Below are 20,441 nucleotides of genomic sequence, written 5' to 3' on the forward strand. Positions count from 1 at the left end.
TTAAACTACTTGATAGTTTACTTGAAAAATCAGGAGCCAGGTGCTGGTAGCTCATGCCATTTGGGAGTCTAAGAACAGGAGGATCACAGTTTGAAACCAAGCTGGGAAGAAAAGTTTGCAAGACCCCTTCTTACCCCCATAGCTAGGAAGAATGGTACTTGATTGTCATTCAGAGCTACGTGGGAGGCTGAGATTGGGAAGATCAAGGATCCAGACCATCCTGGGCATAAAAGTGAGTGAGACTTGGTCTCCACAGAAAGAAGCTCACACAGTCATTGCACGTACCTGTAATCCCAGCAACAAAGGGAAATCTAAAGTAGGTCGATAAAGGCTCAACCTTGTGCCTGAGTGGGAAATGAGATCCTATCTCAAAATGGGTAAAAACCAAGGCCAAAAGCATGGTTAAAGTGGTAGAGTGTCTACTTAAGTGAATGTGAGTCTCTGAGTTGAGACCCTTATTGTTGCTAAAAAGAAAACAAAATGGAAGAATCAGTTATTAATAAGAGAAATCACAGCAATTCCATCAAGCACAAAGATAGTTCTTAATACTTGATAAGAGCAGGAAGGTTGTTTCCTGAGCTTAAATGTGACCCATGAAGCCATAAGCAAGACTTTCCGGAGCTGCCTCAGCACTGTATTCTAACCTTAGAACCCTGAACCTTATTTTGCTGTGACCCACAAGATGACAGGCTATGTTTTGCTTGCCATGGTTTCACCTAGAATCCCTTTTATTTAAGAACTAGTATTACATAATTAACATAGATGAAATGGAGCTAGGAAACTTGAGGAAGTGGGTGAGGTCGGAGAGATGAGGTAAGAAGGATGGAAGGGCTGACACTGATCAAGAGGCCTTGTACTCATAACTGACATGTTCAACTGACACTCTTTTGTATATACTACTTAAAGATTTTTAATAATTAAAAACAAGAAAAAACATTGTATGCATAAACTGATAAGTTGAATCTCCCTTGAACAACTATTTAAGTAAATATTTAATTAACATACTTAAATAAAACATTTAATACACAACTATTTAAATGTTTAATAAGAACTAAATTTACAACTAAATAAAAAAGAACTTGTAATCCCATTAATCATCCATTATGCTTTCCACAATAGAAGGATAATCTTCAAGGAGCTATACTTCATAGAGTAAATGAATTGTTGCAAATGGCTATAGTTTAATTTTTTTTGACTAAATTAGTTGGGACAGGCCTTCCTGCCCAATTATACTTTGGCAATGTGGGTGCGTTCAATCCTTTCTTGTGCTGTGTACATGTGTTGCTGTCTTGCAGGATGCAGGCTGGCTCGTGGGGGTGAAGGAGTCGGATTGGCTTCAGTACAGAGACCTGGCCACTTACAAAGGTCTCTTTCCCGAAAACTTCACCCGGCGCCTGGAGTAGGGCTGCAGGTACTATAGAAGGAGCTTCGTGACTGGGTTTGGAAACCTTCCATAAAATCCTGATGAGTTCACTTTTGCTATCACATGCGGAATAACTTCCACAGTGATGCCAGACAAAGCTTGAGAAGACCTATCCTCAGAGCATGTGTGGGAAAAAAAAATATATATATATATAAGAGGGGAGGAAACAAAAAAGCAAATGAAGGCAAAAGTCTTCACTTTGTTCCCATGTGGTCAATAGCAAGTCTGTGATTGTCTGAGCTGTGGGTACTTGTACTTGATCCCCTTTCCAGTCAGGTCTCCAGTAGTTTTCTGCAGCCCAACCCTTCATTCCTCTGCACCGACAGTGTGGTACACAGTGGCCACCCCAGAAGATGTGTTGAAGTGTTCTGTAGTACAAGGTTATCTTACCCCTGCCCAGGCGTGAGCACGTGTGCTCTTGCTCTTGCTCTTGCGCACTCTCTCTCTCCCTTCTTCCCTCCCTCCCCCTCCCTCTCCTCTCTATCTCTCCTCTCTCTGTCTTTCCCTATCCCCCCCACTCTCCTTTCAGGTTTACTGCGTCTCAGATTATACTGCTGAAAACGTTTTCAATGGTCTTTTCCAAACTTGCTTCTCTATACATAGATATGGACACACAATCACACAAGCTAATCCCTGTGACATTACACCTATGTGTATGCACAAGACAAATATACATAGGTGCTTCCTTCCTTCCTTCCCCTTCCATTGTAGCTTTCTGCCTCTCAAGTGTCATTGAGACTTGCGTTGCTCTTACTCTGTCTGGCATTACAGTTGCGGTTTTGCCTGAGGGCAAAACCAGCCATCTCATTGCCAAAACAGTCGACAGTATCTGTGTTTGTTGTGTGCAGTTTCCAAGATGATGGTAGCTTCAAGCTGCTGCCCCTTTGGACAGAGCAAAGCCTGGTTAGGCAGCTTGTCCATCTGCTGGGGTGGAAGGAAGTTTAGCCTTGAACCAGCAGCTATGTGGTCTTCGCTTCTGCCTTTATGAGATGGGCTAGAAGATGGGGCATATGAATCTACCCCTCCCCCTACAAAAAAAGAACTTATTTAAAAAGAAAAGCTCCTATATTATTTCCACCTCTTTCTATTTATGCAAACTCACCTCCATAGAACATCCTAAAAGAAAATAAGTGATGTACACTGTATTCATGAATCATCTGTAAAGATTACGTTTCAGTGCTGTGTCATTCCAAATAAACATTTGGTCAATGTCCAACAATTACCCTCATTCCTCTCGATGAGTCTTTTGTGATTATTTTTTTCAAGTGGTTTATAACGGAGTTGTTATTTGTGCAGAACTTCACTTCTTTCACTGGGTTGTGCTCCATAGCTGTGCCTTGCTCCTTCCCACCTCCATTCCAGTCATTGCTGGTCGCTTGGTGTCCCCTGATCACCAGAAATGACTAGAGCACAAATAACAGCTGTGGAGGGAAACCCCCTCCAAGTGCTGGCTGTGTGGGTCCCGATCTGTGGCTCACACTGAAAGTCTTACAACAGCCTTCATCATCAGCAATTTCCTCCCATGCCAGCCTCATTGATTTTTAGTCACTTTTCTTTCTTGCATGTTGTGTTCATAGGTACATGAAAAAAATTAGATCATATGGCATAGCAGGGTCAGTTCATTGGAACACTGTTGCTAAAAGGGAATTGGAACAAAAATGTCTCATGTTGGTTTAGATCTTTTTCTGCTGATAGAATTCTATAAACACTGTGGGCTGGTCAAGAATGTGCATTGGGCAGGCTGTTGGCAGTGCTGTTGTCTTCTGGTTCATGGTTCAGACTCTCTTGGTGGATTACTGAGTTTGATGTTTTAAGTGTTCAAAAGGAAATCTATATAATTGACCCATAGTTTTACCAAGGACCAATTGTCAAGGGGCAGCCCAACTCAACCCAACCCAACTCAAAACAAGCAATATGAGATTTATACTAGAAAGCCTCTTGCAACACTGAAGCTACACACAGAATACCCAAAGCCAGAACTGAAAAATTAGTACTACTAATAAAACCCACCAAAGGTTCTAAAAATCTTTTTTTCCATTTAAATTATTGCATCCTAATTACTGGCAATGCCCATGAATTTTTAAGATAATATATAATCGTTTTCTTTGTTTCAGGAGTTACCACAATCTAAGAGTTCTCAATGTATTGGAAAACTGAATGGGTTAGTGATGAGGCTGTGTTGATATGGAGTGAGAGTTCTTTTCCATTCCATTGGTTTTTCCAGTGGATGTGTGGATAATTCCAGGGAAATGTAGAAGTTCCTTCCACTTCCCCTCCTCAGTATAGTTCAAGTTCCCCCCAGCCCATCCAAGGCACACTATTCTATTATGTATTGGGAAAAGTGGACCTATGTTTCATTGCAAATGATCTAGACCAAGGAAGCCTTCTCTGGAACCTCCACTCTAGATTTGAAGCTGCTTCTCACAAAGCCAAACTTGCAAACAGCGCTGAGTCAAAGAAAGCTGGCAGTTTTTATGAAGCACTCACCTACCTAGCTTTCTTCCCAATGTCAGTTGCAATCCCTCCACACCTGTGTCCTGTGGCCACTTCTGATCATTTGAATTTATAGGGATGTCTCAGGCTAGCCAAGCCTCGGTGAACTGAAGAAGCTCCATGTAGCATTCTGCTGTGGCATTTCTGTCAAGGCTCTTGCTCCTACAATTAGAATGGTTCCCAGTCACTCAACAAACCACATCCATCACATTTTGGGCTTCCCAGGTAGGGTATGCAGGCTCTTAGAACTCTTGTGCCATTGAAGGAGCCTCGGATCAAACCAGGAGGACAATATCATCATTGTTCTGTGGAAACACCTCTGAGAACTACAAGAATCATGGGAAAATGATTAATTTAGACACAACGGAGGCTCGGTGCCTTATTCTTCATAGATTGCATGGAGGAGCATCTTGAAACTTTCTTCAGACTACTAGTCTTTTCTTGGAACAGAATGAGAATTTGTATCCACACTGTGCCCCAGACTTTGGCAATGAGTGAGTCACATCATTCCCCCATGGGAGGGAAAAGCTACTGTCCTCCCCAGCAGGGCACTGCTGCTAAGGAATTGAGTGGATGGAATCACACCATGAGCAGGACTCTTGTAGAACAAGAGCTCAGTGCTTCTGTTCATCCTGCAGATGGCTCTTTGGTCCATCTCAGACCCCACTGAAAAGGACTGGGTCCTGTAGCTTCAAGCCAAGACTCATCTTATTCTTCTAAGACAGCATTCCTCAACCTACACAGGAAGGGTTTCATGAGTTAACCATAGGGTCATGTGAACTGTGCTTGAATAAGCTGAGTGCCCCGCTTAAATGTTTGGTGGCTCATTGGTGACAACTTTGTGAGTGTGTGCTGGTACTGGAGCTTGAACTTGGGACCTCGCACTCTTGCTTGGTTTTGTTTTTGCCCAAGGCTGGTACTCTACCACTTGAACCACAGCTCTACTTTTGCCTTGGAGATAAATGTGTCATGGATTTGTCTGCTCAGGCTGGCTTCGAACCTCAGATCTCAGCCTCCTGAGTAGCTAGGATTATAGGCATAAATCCCCAGCGTTTGGTCTACTTACACTTTTCAAAGATGGCTTAATGGTAGTCTACATTCACTTTTTCAGCTTAAATGAAAGTCAGTTGTGAAATAACTCTTAAATCTATGTAAGGTAAAACAAAGATTGTAAGAACCTTGAAGGGTTTTTTTTTTTGTTGTGGTGGTGGTTTTTGTTTTTGCTTTTTTTTTTTTCAGGAAATCAACCTTTTCTTGGTTTCCTGAATTCTAGTTAATTTCCAGCTCCTGCACATCTCAGGTCAAATCCTCAGGTAGTCTGGTTCCTGAAGGTCATGCTGGGGCTCGATGCTTGCCTTTCCTCTCATCAGTCTCCAGTGATGCCCAGTTAGTTCACGTCCTACCGAGTTCTAAAGCTGTGTAAATCCAGTCTGGTGGAAAAGCACTTTGTCCATCAGCACTTTGCCACTCGGATGCTACCCTTATGCCTTCTCTCTATCAATAAATATTATGAAACTCTGTCTGTTTTTTTTTAATCTGCTTTCCACAGATCTACACATGACTATCAAGTGAGTTGTGGCATTGGGTGCTGCCACTGCTGTGTCCAAACTCTCCCTAAGATTCCAAAATATGAAATTCTTGTTTTCCAACCTCTCTGCTCACCTTCTCTCACCTTTCCCAGTGTTGTTTTCTTCTTCCTGTAGGTGTTGGGTTGGAGGGTAGGAGTGGGGGTTATTGTTTTCTATACTACAGTTTGAATCCCAGCTGTCCAAGGAATGTTCCCTTTGGAGAGGCCAGACATTGCTCCTAAGTTCATATTTAATGATTCTTCACTCATTAAAGGGTTGCCAGGCTCTGGCTAAGGGTGAGTTCCTATACCAAGGTGAAAATTAGGTAAGAATTAGACCCTGTGCACAGTGCTTCACGGAGTGCTTCTTGTCCTTCAGACTCCTAGGCTCAAAGACTTGGGAGCATAGGTTTATGTGACATCTTCCACATGAGCAACACTTGCTATTCTGCTACAACACCTGCATCAGGCTCCTTTAATTTCGGTTCACTGATGCAGTGGGAATCTTTCCCATTGTGAATCAAAATGATGAGGGTACTTGTTTACTTTGTTCCTCCATACAGTGTGTGTGTGTGTGTGTGTGTGTGTGTGTGTGTGTGTGTGTGTGTGTGTGTGTGTGTGTGTGTGTGTGTGTGTGTGTGTGTGTGTGTGTGTGTGTGTATTCCCTCTGACCAACAAGCCTTAATTTCGGTTCACTGATGCAGTGGGAATCTTTCCCATTGTGAATCAAAATGATGAGGGTACTTGTTTACTTTGTTCCTCCATACAGTGTGTGTGTGTGTGTGTGTGTGTGTGTGTGTGTGTGTGTGTGTGTGTGTGTGTGTGTGTGTGTGTATTCCCTCTGACCAACAAGCCTGCATTCTCTTGAGGGCAGGGCTGGGCTGGGCTGGGGCTGGAGGTTCTGTAAGGGCTACATGGCTGTATACTTGGTGATAGATAATTCTCCTGCTATCAGAGGGAGGGATGGGATGTGGTGGCTGTGCATGGTAGAGCATGGACAGCAGAGAAAGCCGTGATCATGGATTACAGACAGGCACTTGGTGGCTAGATAGCTTGATATTCTTTTTATAGGAAGTAAAACGATGCTATTCACAAACACCTCTACCACTTTCACAGACCCCAAGGCCCTGAGGCCAAGCATCAGATACATTAAGTTGGGCACCCATGAACAAAAGGGAATGAAGTAAAAGAAACAGGAAATATGGAAAGCTACTAAATAATACATATAATTGGCATATATTAGTGATGAATCTGTACCAGGCGGTTAGAAATACAACAGAAAAATATGAACATGAAGGTTACAACAATGGCAAGCAAAAACAAAAGAAGAATGCAGGCTCTCGTGTCTGGACAACCTTTCAAAACCTTGAGTTTAAGCTCTGAGATTTAATTTTAGACAACCCATAACTGATGGGTTATCACAGACAGTGGTTTCAAGTAGTACATGGAGATCAGGGTAATCCTGAGGGAATCTGATAGGTGGTCTGTGGATAATGAGCCAGGGTCCTTTTCCAGGGGAAAAGCTATGTCCATTGGCTGCCCACTGGATTACCTGGCCCAGGCTGCCAAGCACTGACTGAGGGCTTGTCTCACTCCTTGGCAGTTCCTTCCCTCCAAGATGATAAAAGCAACCCAGAGTGAACATGCCTATCAGTCCAGCCAAGAGTGTAGCTCATGTTTCCAGTCCTAGCTACTTGGGAGGTAGAAATCTGGAGAGTCACAGTTCTATGGGAGCCTGTCCAAAAGTGTCATAAGACCAATAGCAAGCTGGGCATGGTAACTTGAATCTATTGTTCCACCTGTATGGGAAGCATTAACTAGGAGGGCTGCTGTCTATGGTGGTACAGGCATAGATTGTATTTGAAAATAAGCCAGAAAAGAGTGGGCGTGTGGCTCATGTCATAGAATGCATGCCTAGCAAGACCATGGCCCTGAGTTCAAATCTGCTTACTACCAAAACAACAGCAAAAGAACTGTGGGTTAAGAGATTGATCCAAGTCTTAGGAGAGCACAGTCATATGAAATGAAAACAAAAAAACAGAATTTAACCAGGGATTTTTCAAGCTATAGTTAACCACCATGTCGTTCAATGCCAGGGCATATTCAGTTCTTTTTTGTTGAAAGTCTTTGCGATTTTTCCATCTGGTTTTTATTTTCATGGTACTGGGGTTTGAACTCTGATACACACTAGGCTTCATCTCCATCAGGCTTACCCTGATCCCTCGTTACTGCAATGCTGTTACTTCTTGGACTAACAGACATAAATCAGAACTCTTAAGTGCTGGATTCAGAACTAGGAGCTTAACCAGGACTTAAACCCATAGAAATACAGACCTGTGTACCAAGGAGGGACAGAGAGCATGGGCCTCTCTGGGGTCACATTCTCTCCCAGTCCTGGCTCATCCCCATAGGTGGTGACCAGGAGATGGCTGGCCAAGTGACTGAACTGTGAATGAAGGGGACCTTCTTTCTCATTGGAAACCTGTGATCCCTGAGGGAATGCTGATGGCTTCTGCTCTCTGTCCTTTCACTGGCTGGTACTGGAGGCAGACACAGGTGACAAGCACAAAATAGCAATCTATAAAGCCGACCTATTTGCTCCAAGACCTGAAAGGGGAACCTCTGCGATCATAGTGGAAGGATAACAAGAAATCCCATTCCATGGTGTTTGGGCTGAGTTCATGCCTGAGGATGACTCAAAACATGAATCGAAGTCTAAATACTAGTTACTTCCCAGGACACTCCTGAGAGTGTCCACTGGATGGCACCCACAGAACACAGATGCAAAGAGCTCAGCAAAGCCTAGAAGGCGAGGCAGGTAAGAATTTGCAACACCCATGCTGGGTGAGGTGACTGTGAAAATGTCAACATTCCGCACAGCATTCAAACAATGCCTTGTGCCTCTAACATGCCATTCTTAGATGCAGGATACAAACCAAAAATTCCTCAGCACAGTCAGAAAGAACCAGAAACATTTACATCTCATCACTCAAATACCACTTTACCAATCCTAATTCTGAGAGGATGGCAGTACAGGTGCCAAAGTAATAAATATACTAAAGCAGCCACCATAGCCAAGGAACATGGGAAATAATGAGAAGAGAGGAAGGGAAATAGGTAAAAGCAATGCAGGGGGAAAGGACAGAATAGAGACAAGTAGGGATACACTGAATTATGGTAGCATGGGGGCAGCAATCTGGAGACTCTGTGTGTGTGTGTGTGTGTGTGTGTGTGTGTGTGTGTGTGTGTGTGTGTGTGTGTGTGTGTGTGTGAAAGAGAGAGAGAGGGAGAGAGATGCAAGATAGTAGAGAAGGAGAACTGGAAAAGAGATACAGAGAGAGAAATAAAAGGCATGAGCTACCAGCATCCAGCCAATAATCATCTTTTTTTTTTTTTTTTAAAGAAATTGGTTTGTAGCTGGGCACCAGTGGCTCACGCCTGTCATCCTAGCTACTCAGAGGCTGAGATCTGAGGGTCGTTGTTCAAAGCTAGCCCAGGCAGAAAAGTCCATGAAACTCTTATCTCCAATAAACCACTAGAAAACCAGAAGTGGCACTGTGGCTCACATGGTAGAGTGCTAGCCTTGAGCTGAAGAGCTCAGAGACAGAGCCCAGGCCCAGAGTTCAAGCCCCACAACCAACCAAAAATAAAAGAAAAGAAAAAGAAATTGGTTTGTGAAGTCATTATATTCAATGTAGATTATTTAAAAAATGAACTCTGAAAGCTGGGAAGGTGGCTCAGTAGTAGAGCACTTGCCTTGCATGCTCGAGGCCCTGGGTTCAATTCCTCAGCACCACATAAGCAAAAAGAAAAAAGCTGGAAGTGGCGCTGTCGCTCAAGTGGTAGAGCACTAGCCTTGAGCTGAAGAGCTGAGGGACAGCGCCCAGGCCCAGAGTTCAGGACCCATGACTGGACCCCCCGCCTCCCCCCCAAAAAAAGAACTCTGAGCCAGGTGCCAGTGGTTCATACCTGTCAGCTATTTAGGAGGCTTTGATCTGAGGATTGTGGTTCAAATCCAGCCATAACAAGAAAGATGGTGAGGAGGGGGGAGAGGATGGGAAGGGATAGGAAGGGGAAACAAAGGAGGAGGCTACAATGCTTGATGTACTCATTATCTTGCCCATGTAATTGTAACCCCTCTGTACAATATTTTCACAATAAAAATAAATAAATAAGAAAGATGGTGAGACTCTCCAATTAACTACTGAAAATCCAGAAGTGGAGCTGAGGTTCAAGTGGTAGAGCACTAGCCTTGAAAATAAAAGCCTAAGGATGGCACCCAGCCCCTGAATTCAAGATCCAGGAAAGGCACAAAATAAATAAATAAACTGTAAATTGACAGCAGGAACAGGAGGAGGGGAAATGAGGGAGAACAAAGGAAGCGGTGATATTGCCCAAGAAGCATTGTATTCATAACCTGACTTACGGAATTGTGACCTTTTATACAACTACTTTATAATAATAACAGTAAAAATAGATGTAAAACTTGATTTGTGGGAGAAAGAAAAAGAGAGGAAAGGAGAGGGGAGGGGAGGAGAAGAGAAGGGAAGGAAAGAGAGGAAAGAGGAGATGAGGGAAGAGGAGAGGAGAAGGAGAAGGAGAGATAGAAGGAAGGAAGGAAATCCTTTGAGGAATATGTAGCCAACATACGAATCCTACCATCATTTAATAAGGTGGATTCAAACCTAACCAGGTTTTTTGCTGGTGGCTTACTTAATGTCTATTTACAGAGGTAAGTGAAGGTGGTTCAGGCCAGTAATAAAGGTTTCATCTCAGAATAAGACTATGGCTATGGGCAGTTTTTAACATATGAAAACTGAATTGCAAAGATGCATCCTGTTTCCAGCTTTCATGCGGGTAGCTGCATTGCACAGTCTTTACTCAGCCTGCTCCAGTTCTGAGGCCTGAGTGCTCCTCCCCTTCCCCTGCCCAGGACCTGCCCTCAGCTGCCACAGGCAGCTCCACACCAGGCACAGAGCAAGCAGAGAGGCTCAGCCTTGCATACCTTTGAAGGTACAGCACCAGTTACTGGCCTCAGCTGTAAGTCACTCGGGATGACCAGCTCTGACAGATTGTTGTAAGGAACATTTACTTTTGGTCAGAATTTTGAGGGGGTTTTCTGCTCCACTTAACCATCTGGGCCTTTCTTTTGAAGACCCAAAAGAAGGTGGCATGATGTGGGCTGTAGCATTACTTCTAGCTTTTCTGCTCCCTGGTAAGTACATGACATAAATAAATGTTCGTGGAATTTTCTTTTCATTTCTATGGGGGAGGAAGGACTGAAGAATTCCTGTGCCTGCTTTCTCATTATTATTTTGTGGATGTTTGATACTACTGCAGGCAGTCAAATGTCTTCCACCTGGACAGGGAGAATGCGGTCAGTCACCAAGACATTAAAGTCGTCTGTGGCAATCAGTTGTGATATTCACCTGGACACGGCCTATGTCCACTGGTATCAGGCCGTGGAGGGGAAAGCCCCACGACACCTCCTCTTCTATAACTTTGGTTCAAACACTGTCATAGTGGACTCTGAACTCAGTCCAGGAAAATACCATGCTTATGAAGGGGCAGAAAGGAACTGTAACTTGGTGGTACGAAATCTGGACAGAAGCGATTCTGGCATGTATTACTGCGCTGCCTGGACCAACACAGTGATGCAGTCCTGCCACCATCTATGCTGAAAAGATTTTTGGCAGCTGCTCGGGGTGAAGAAAGTCAGCCAGCTCACTTCCTGCCCTTGATCTCCCTGGATTAGGAACAAAAGGAAACTCCAAGACCCACATAACCTCACATCCCACTCCCTACCACAGCCTTACTGCCACTAAATACACCCCAGGATGTTCCTAGAGACAAAACTGCCACCTCCTGGCCTCACACACACAGTATGGCTTGGAGTATCTTCCTTACAGGCACTGGGGAAAGCCCATTCACTCTGAGACCCAGGACATACAAAGTCACTCAGAGTGGATCTATTGCAGGAGAAGACAAGGAGAGCATTATATTGGAGAAAGGCACTGAGAGATAAGAAATCTGAACGACAGAGCATTTTGAGGCAAAGGTGCAGTATTGACCTTGAGAAGCTTTTCCATGCTTTCATTAATTGAAGAAACTCCACTTGGCAAACTTTAGAGTCTCTTTTTAAAATTCATATTACTCAGAAGATGTGCTTAAGGAAAGCAAACAGGCAACTTCCTCCCAAAATGTATGTTCTTGCACAGTTGAACATAATGCATATGTATGTGTATTGGGTTAAGAAAGTATCTTACCTTGAATTTGTTTTGCAAAATAAGTCTGATGGTTAAATTTAATTCCTTCTCACCACACATCAAGAGGATTCTATTTTTGTGTGTTAGGTAATCATGTGTGGAGTCATACAGTAGATTTCTGAGCTATTGAATATTTCTACACAGCATCCTGACGGATCATTCTGTCTGTGCTCCTGGATAGTAACCAGGTAAGGAGGATCTGGGGCCTGGCCTGGGGAAAAAAAGCCTTGTTGATGGATAAAGCAATTCTTCCCTTCTGGAATTTCAGGGTGTAGTTAATGTGTCCTGGAAGACAGACATGCACAGAAAGAATTTCACAGATGCCTGACAGGCAGTGTCATGGAATGCCTTCACTGAGGAAGCAGAGTTCATGATAACAAGTCCTTTCAGGATTCAGTGTTCTAGCAAGTTTTCCTGGTCCTGGTGCTGACGGACCCTGGGGATGGCTCTTTGGAAACATGGAGAGAAAGAACACTGGCCTGTGTTTCTTGACATGGCTATGTCACAGCTGCCCTGGAAGTTAGAAGAAATAGGAAGTGTGAAAGGAAGGTTTTCTGGAGTGAACTGTCTAAGGCCATGAGGGCTAATGGATGACTGTCTTTCCTGAGAATGCCCACAGAACTATCTTAAGACAATCAGCTATGTTCTCAATGAGACCCTAGAATCCTGGAGCACCTTAGTGGAAGCTGTTTTAAAGGATATGCTGCCGCAGAATTCATCCCTAGTGTCACAGGAGATGATGTGATTCCTCACAGGATCCTTGTAGACACACATTGTTCGAAATGGATCCAGACCAGAAAGTCAATCAGTGATCTTTGATGTGCAGAAATCTGTAGCAATGGCAGATATATCATGTTCCTGGATATCAGGTCTGAGGGCCAAGTTGCCGTTTCCTTCTGACAGTGGCAGAAGTGAGTAGAATGGATTTGCTGCTCCCTTACCAACTTTTATTTCTTCGTTCTTTCTTTCTGGGTACTTCAAGGGTGTTGATCTGAATTTCCTTAGCCTCTCTTACCCCTGAGGCTGAGAGGACATACCCTGGCTCTTTCTCCACTCTGTCCTGCCCTATAGATGTCCCCTAACATGTGCATTTCATGGAGACCACTATGACCACAGAGCTGTATGGGGAAGATGTCAAATGCCTTCACGAAGGCTGTGGCTGCAGGTCTGAGGCCACCTTTATTGCCAAGGGACATCAATTGAATAAAAATGTCATACTAATAATTGAGAAGAGAATATTACGATGCTGATAGGGAAAATGGAAACATACTCATGACACATTACACAGCTATGGATTTGTATCCTCCCAAAGTAATATTTTCTTGTGGATCAAAATCTGATAGTAGGCCAGGTACTGGTGGCTGATGCCTGAAATCCTAGCATCTGAGGGTCATGGTTTGGGGTCTAGCAAGGCAGGAATGTCCATGAGACTCTTACCTCAAATTATCCAACAAAAACCCAGAAGTGGTGCTGCAAGGTGGCAGAGCTCTATCCTCGAGCAAAAATGCTCAGGGACAGCAGACAGGGCCCGAGTTCAAGCCCTACGACTGACAAAATAATTTGATGATAGGATAATACAAACCCACAATATAACAAAAAAAAACACAATGGAATACCCATCCCACTCCCCAATGCTCCCCATTTATATTGCAGGTCTTTCCATCCATGGTCTCCCTTTGAAGATGATGCTGTAGCTGTCATTTTCTAATGCTGATCAGGCTCAGCATTCTAGAGGATGTGACAGACAGTTCTGGAAGAGCCCAGGCCACCAGCACAGCCAGTGAAGGTGTGTATCTAGATACAGGAAACATGGATTTAGGTTTCAGAGAAGCCTGACAGGTGCTCAGGTTTGCCATAGAAAAGCAGCTCAGGGTCTAGGTTTGGTCCTGGGACCCTAGAACTCCAGCACCCCAGCTGCTCTCCCTGAGCCCCTTTTCCTGCTGTACTTATCACCCTCCCCTCCCTTCCTCCTGAAGACTTAGAAAGTCCTAGATGGCATTAGAGTAAATGAACAGTATAGTCAAAGCCGTGTCTGTTTCTCCAGGTTTCATTGCAGGAGTGGTCTTCAACTAGGCCTTTCACGGACCTGCTTTCTCCTTTCCGAATTCCTAATGAGGTCCCAATGCTGGCTCTGAGTGACCTGGTTCTGTCTACAGGTTGTCTCTGTGCCCTAGATTCACTCAGGTTTCTTCCTTACACACACACACACACACACACACACACACACATACACACATACACACACCATCCTTTACAACTGTATCATCTCTAATTTCTTCTTCTTGGAGTCCTCAGTCCACCAGTCCTGGTGGAGGTGGAGCAGGAGTACTCCTCATGTATTGAAATTAATTTCCATAACTACGAGAGTTTAGTTTGGACTCCATGCCTGCATGTTAGCTGAATGATTTGCTCATTAAGTCACTCTTTAACCCAGAACTATGCAGTAAGATCTACCCATTGCAGCACACAGAAAGTCTCCGCCAGGACCTGTGTGTGACAGGCTCTGGGCTCTGGGGATAGCTTTGATGGGGAACATGCATTTGTGTAGAAATTGCTTTCCTGATTGTCCCTTCCCTCAGAGCAACAATGTAAACACCTGCATGGCTATGAAGTGTCTTATATTATGTATTCATATATATTTTCTAAGTGAAGCAGAAGGTAGGATGCCAGCCAGAACTGACCTTTGACAAGTTCCTAAGAACAGTCATACTGTGCACTATACTAAGGTACTAGTATGTGTCACACATGTTAGTTCTGAATAAGAAAGTTTTTGGTGGGGAGAAGGGGTTTGCCGGTCCTGGGGCTTGAACTTGAGGCTTAGGTGCTGTCCCTGAGCATCTTTGCTCAAAGCTAGTGCTCTCACTGGAGCCAGAGCTCCACTTCTGGGTCTGTTGGGTAGTTAATTGGAGATAAGAATCTCATGGATTTGCCTATCCAGGCTGGCTTTGAACCTTGATTATTAATCTCAGTCTCCTGATTAGCTAGGATTACCAGTGTGAGACCCCAGTACCAGGCTAGTATACATTTTCTAAATGAAGCAGAAGATAGGATGCTAGCCAGATCTGACCTTTGACAAGTTCCTAAGAAGAACAGTCATGCTGTGTACATTTCTCAACCAATATTATATGGCACACATATTAGTTTTTAATAAGCCAGTATTTGGGGGGTGTTTGCCAGTCCTGGGGCTTGAACTCAAGCTTTATTGTTCAGCTAGTGCTCTTTCATTCCAGCCATAGCTCTACTTCTGTCTCTTTTGGGTAGTTAATTGGAGATAAGCATCTCACAGATTTTCCTGTGTAAGCTGGCTTTGAACTGATCATTAGATCTCAACCTCCTGAGTAGCTACAATTATAGGTGTGAGCCACTGGCACTTAGCAATACACAAGGAGTATAATGGTAAAATTCAGGGCTGTCCAACCAGCCATTTCTACATTTCTTGTTTCTATTTTGGTCACAATGTTTTAAAAGTCTTTCTCAGAATGCTCACCATGCCTCCTTCAGCTTGTGTCAGATTTCTGTCTCTCTTCTCTCTTGCTTATTATTCTTTCTCCTTCTTCCATACTTCACTGTAGTCAGTCACTTCCTGGTATCAGGAAATCAGCCCTTCAAGCCCTAACCTCACCTGTTCTCCCACGAAGTTGTGGCTCTGGCCAGCAGTTTGAGATAGTAAAGTTTGCTCTCTTCCTGGACAGCCATGCAGCCATGTTGGGTGGCTCTACCCTCCTTTGGGCCCTCCTGTTTCCAGGTAAGTCTCTGGTTTCCCTGCACGATATAAATCTATAGAGAAACCCACAGCAGCTCTGCTTCACTGCTTTCTCCCTTCCAGTTGTCCAGTCTCGCATCACTAGCCTGGAACAGCCAGAGTCCTGGGGCACAAGGGTGGCTTAGCCATCCTGCAGTGTTGGCTCTCCTCCGGGATCAGGTACATCTACTGGTACCGGCAGCAGGAGCACCAGGCCCCCCAGAGGACCCTCGGGATGGACATATTCCATAGGGTTGTGCATTGGGATTCAGTCCTGACAAGGGATAAAATCACAGTCACAACCACCGAGGATCAGAGCATGTGTATCCTGCAAGTGCAGGAGCTGGAGGAGGAGGAGGAGGAGGGTGTACACTACTGCACAATCTGGACCCCACACAGCCTTGCACACAGCCCAGCCCTGCACCAGAAACTCTCTTTCTCCCTGATGCAAGCAGGCTCTGTACATTTTCACTACCTCGGGGGCCCTTGGGTTTCCCTGTGGCATGAAAGCAAAGGTGTGTCCTTGTCCTCTCCTTCCGTGTCCTGGGCTCTCCTGCTCCCAGTGCTGACACATGAAAGGTAAAGAGAGCTGAGAGAGAGCTCTGCCTGCTGCAGCTTCAGTGAGAAATCCAGTCAGCACAGGCTTTTTTTGGCTTTAAAAGAGGTTCAACCTAACATGTCCATGAGATGTGCAATGCACCTTGATCAGTCACATCTTGTTTCCACGCTTATTCAATATAGTTCTGGAGTTCCTAGCCAAAGCAAGGAGTCCAGGGAAAGAAGGAAGAGGGAGAATAATGGAGAATCTTCTTAAAGGCCCTCAGGGATTCTGCAGCTTGGAGAGGATAAGACAATTGCTAGAATTACATGCCAGACTCACCTTGGGTGTGTGGCTCACCTTGTGTGTGTGGCTTTTTCAATGCTTTTGCAATGAAAGCCTCAATGTTTTATGAATGACTTCACCATCACAGAATCAATATAACCAAAGTGTGATGAGTGAAAAAAAAAACTCTGATTGCTTAGCTTATGGTCCCTCTCAACTTACATTTTCATGGCTAAAGATTATTCATGGGACTCACTAGTTTCCCAAAAGCGTCCTATGTCCCCTCCTGCTACTGAAGCCAGTGCTAAGACTCTCCCAGGATGCATGGTGGGGGCAGAGGGGATGAAACTCACTTCATGCTGTTCTTCCTTTGCTCCCTCTTATGGGTTGATGGAACCTGATAGGCACAGACAGGGGTTTGGTGCTCTTCCAGCCCCTCTCCCAGAATCTGGCTGCATACAGGAGTGAGTTCTGTGAGCCAGTGGGGACAATGTGTAGCCACCAAGAGGTCCAAGCTCCTCACAGGGCAGAGATCCTTCAGTTTCCTCAGGGGAGGTTGCCAGAGACATGGTACTTCCTCCTTGCATAAAACGGCTTCTGCATTCATGAAAATGTAGATCCCCTTCCCCCTCTCTCCCTCCTCTCCCCCCTCCTCCCTTCCTCCTCTCTCCAGGTGAGAAGCCCTTGCCCCAAACCACTCTTGCCTCTGAGCGTCTTCCACATGTACTGAACCCCATTGGCTGCAGCAGCTGTGCTCTTGGCCAAAGGGGAGCTGACCCGCAGCAACACCCACAGACCCCAGAGCATGGCCACAGTGAAAGCCTGCACCAACTCAACTGGGTGCTCTGCTCAGATTGGTACTTTAAAAAAGTTTAAAAGATTCCAGAACTGGAGGAAGATGGCAGAGATAGAGGTTCCCTTATGACCCAGCAATCCCACTTGCGGGTATTTACCCAAATGATCACAAACAAGACCACACTAAAGCTACCAGCACAACTATATTTATTACATCATTATTTACCATAGTTAAGATATGGAACCAACCCAGATGCCCCTCAGTGGATTAATGGGTCAAGAAAATGTGATATATATACACAATGGAAATCTATGCCTCCATCAAAAAGAATGGCATTGCCCCATTTGTTAGGAAATGGAAAGGCTTGGAAAAAATAATATTAAGTGAAGTAAGCCAGGTCCAAAGAAACATAGGTCCCATGGTTTCCCTTATTTGCAATTACTAGTATATGTCTGAGACAAGCAGAAACGGTCAGATAAGTTGATGTTAGGCGAAATGAACCCAAAGATAAGGATTCAAATGATTTTTCTTGCTTGCTATTGTTTCTAACATATTTATAAGGTACCACATGATTTTTTTTGTTGCTTTGTATGTCCCTCCCCCACAGGATAACCCCTGTTTTCACTGTATTTGATGTCGGTATAATTTGTTGAGGGGAAGGGAAAGAACAAATTGTTTAATAGGGATACAAGTTGACCCATTGCAACAATGAGATGTACAAGACGCTATGTTGAAGGTGGGGGAGAGTAGTTGTGGAGATGGGTGGGAAGAGAGGGTAGGGGAAAAAAAGGAGGAGGCAACAATACTTGATAAGAAATGTACTCATTACCTCACTCATGTAATTGTAGCCCCTCTGTACAGCTTTTTCACAATTAAAAATTAAAAAAAAGAATTTCCACACCCAGATGGGTTGGGGATGGAATAAGATTCTTCAGAGAGCAGTCTGACAAGTGACCAGAAATTAATAGGTTAGTGGTTTTTCTTCAATGCAAGAACTAAGCTCTGTTCTCCACTTTGCTATATTCTCTTTATACCAAGACCTAAACAAGAAAAAAGCTCTTTTCAGCCTTCTCTCTGAGGAATTGGGGTGAAGCCACCCCCAGTAAAAAGCATGTTCTTCTAGCACCACTGATGGCACTTGTTCCTGATAGGCACCATGGGACACCAAATGTGAAGTGAGCTTTTGATCTTGTAACGCTCACCAGGTGGTGCTGGTTTTAGGTTATTTTTCTGCCGAAAAATGGAAACCATTTTTGTTGCTATTGTTTTTAATAAAAGTTGTTTATTTTCTGGTTTTTAAAAAAGAAAAAGTATCTTCCTTTGAACTTGATTCCTGTTTCAAACTGGGAAAATGTCTCAGCTAACTAGAGAAAAGATTTTCTCTTTCCTCAGTCATTTGGCCTTTAGGATAACCATGACAACTCTACACTTTTTATTTTTAAGACATGGAGAGAAGAATTTGTGTGTGTGTGTGTGTGTGTGTGTGTGTGTGTGTGTGTGTGTGTGTGTGTGTGTGTGTGTGTGTGTGTGTGTGCTGGTCCTAGGGCTTGAACTCAGGGTCTGGGCACTGTCCCTGAGCTTCTTTTGCTCAAGGCTAGTGCTCTACCATTTTGAGTCACAGAACCACTTCTGATTTTCTGGTGGTTCATTGGAGTTAATGAGAGTCTTATGGTCTTTCCTGCCAAGGGAAGCTTTGAACTGTGAACCTCAGATCTCAGCCTCCAGAGTAGCTAGAATTACAGGAGTGAGCCACCGGACCTGGGCCAGCCTATTTGAGTAAACAGTAGTAGGAATACCACTCTGTAGTTCACCTACACCTCCAAAGAGATACAACAGGCTAGAAATTAATTGATTTCACAATGTATCTAAGTGCCCTGAGAAGAATGAAATACATGATTATTGGCTAGGTGCTGTCCCAGAAGATTTGTATAAAAGGATTACCAAATAAGAAAGGGAGCAAAGCCATGTTCATTGCACAAATGGGTGGGAACAACAAGGAAGATTGATTAAGAAGCTTTTGCTATCAAATTCTCAAATACCAAAAACACATAACTTGGGAAACCAACATCCCAATTTTTTCAAATATGCAGTTAGTTATAGAGCAAACCCTTGTGTGAATTAATTTTGACCACCTACTAACATACAGGAAAAGTAGTTCATGGTGACTAACCCTTTCTGTGCCCATGGTTGCTGTGAGCTGGTGTCTAGGGGAGGAGGGAGATCTTGCCTTCCTCGGGATCTTGAATTTGAGGTTCTACCACACAGTGTCAAGAAGAAGGAGGGCAAGACTATGGATCTTCTTCTGGAGATGCTACTGATGTCCATCAAGTGAAGGAAATACATTGGACCACTACAACTCTACATTAGGCCTTGCAACAGTAGCTCTGTGTGCTTCAACAAGGAGCAGGGGTGGGGGGGGTGGGGAGGGTGGAGAGGGTTGCGTTAGTGCCAGAGGCCCCTCTGCCACCCTTTCTTAAACTAAGACTGGGAGGTCAGAGTTTCCATTTCATTTTCACAGTTAAGAGCATTATATGCCACAGTCCCCACACCGATGACAGGCAGAACGGGAATGAAAAGCAGGGCAGAGTAACTTCATGCTCTTCTCTGCATAACACTGTACTGTGAGGACCTGGGTGTTAAAAGAAACAGGACTGAGTTCAAGCTCTCCTCTTCCCTAGCTCATTCCAGGCTCAGAATATGACTGATCACACAGAATGAACTAGTGCACGTCAAACTGTTTGGGAACATTTAAAATGTCCTATGGATAAAGCAATTATGGTTTTTATTTTTATATCATTCATTCCAAAATGATCTCTAATGAGAATTATCTCCTAAAGGGAGTCAGCACTTACTTATGAAGCTCTTAGCACAGGAAAACCATACTACTTGATTCAGTAGAAGTATACTTCACCAAAACATATGGTCTCCTGTAGCAGAAAGGGATTTAGTAGGGAATAACTGACCAATCAGTCAGCAGTGCCATATGCTTGGCTGGGGCTGGGGTTATTGTTATGTGCATTCCCACCCATGCCTCAAGTACAGAAAAGGTGGCCAGGTTAAGTGGTATTGATTGTGAATGGCTAGGAGTCTTACATACTGGATGTTTAGTGAGAGTTTCATTTTTATCTCCTTCTTGGCTAATTCAGGCCAATAGCAGTAAGTCTGACCTGATTCCTAAAAAGGAAGCTAAACCAGTGGTTCTTAACTTGGGCCCTTTTCACCTTCAGGGGACACTGCCAATTGGAGAAGACCTTTTGGTTGTCACAACAGGATGGGAACACAACTGCCATCTAGCCAGGAGAGGCTGCTATTGACGGCTTAGCCTCCTTCA

At 44.1% G+C, this 20,441-nt stretch overlaps 1 protein-coding gene and 1 long non-coding RNA gene across 5 annotated transcripts in view; both read left to right on the plus strand.

The window, feature by feature from the left end:
* The window catches only part of Amph (amphiphysin), a 145,760-nt gene extending 143,115 nt beyond the window's left edge, over positions 1–2,645 (plus strand). For both annotated transcript variants that reach the window (XM_069998537.1, XM_069998528.1), the window contains one exon: positions 1,296–2,645. In XM_069998537.1, coding sequence (XP_069854638.1) covers positions 1,296–1,403 — 108 coding nt within the window. In that variant the 3' untranslated portion in view covers positions 1,404–2,645. The remainder of the gene's footprint in view (positions 1–1,295) is intronic.
* A 7,832-nt stretch (positions 2,646–10,477) lies between these two features.
* On the plus strand, positions 10,478–18,404 carry LOC138811044 (uncharacterized). 3 transcript variants are annotated; one of them, XR_011367318.1, is made up of 3 exons: positions 10,478–10,698; positions 10,824–13,535; positions 15,442–18,404. It is a non-coding gene; the product is annotated as an uncharacterized lncRNA (long non-coding RNA). The 3 variants fall into 3 exon arrangements; XR_011367317.1 differs by having other exon boundaries at positions 10,824–12,660; positions 13,403–18,404; XR_011367316.1 differs by having other exon boundaries at positions 10,824–11,937; positions 12,018–18,404.
* Positions 18,405–20,441: the final 2,037 nt, after the last annotated feature.

The sequence above is a fragment of the Dipodomys merriami genome, unplaced genomic scaffold (assembly GCF_024711535.1).
Source record: "Dipodomys merriami isolate MVZ:Mamm:240054 unplaced genomic scaffold, mDipMer1.0.p SCAF_104, whole genome shotgun sequence".
Lineage (NCBI taxonomy): Eukaryota > Metazoa > Chordata > Mammalia > Rodentia > Heteromyidae > Dipodomys > Dipodomys merriami.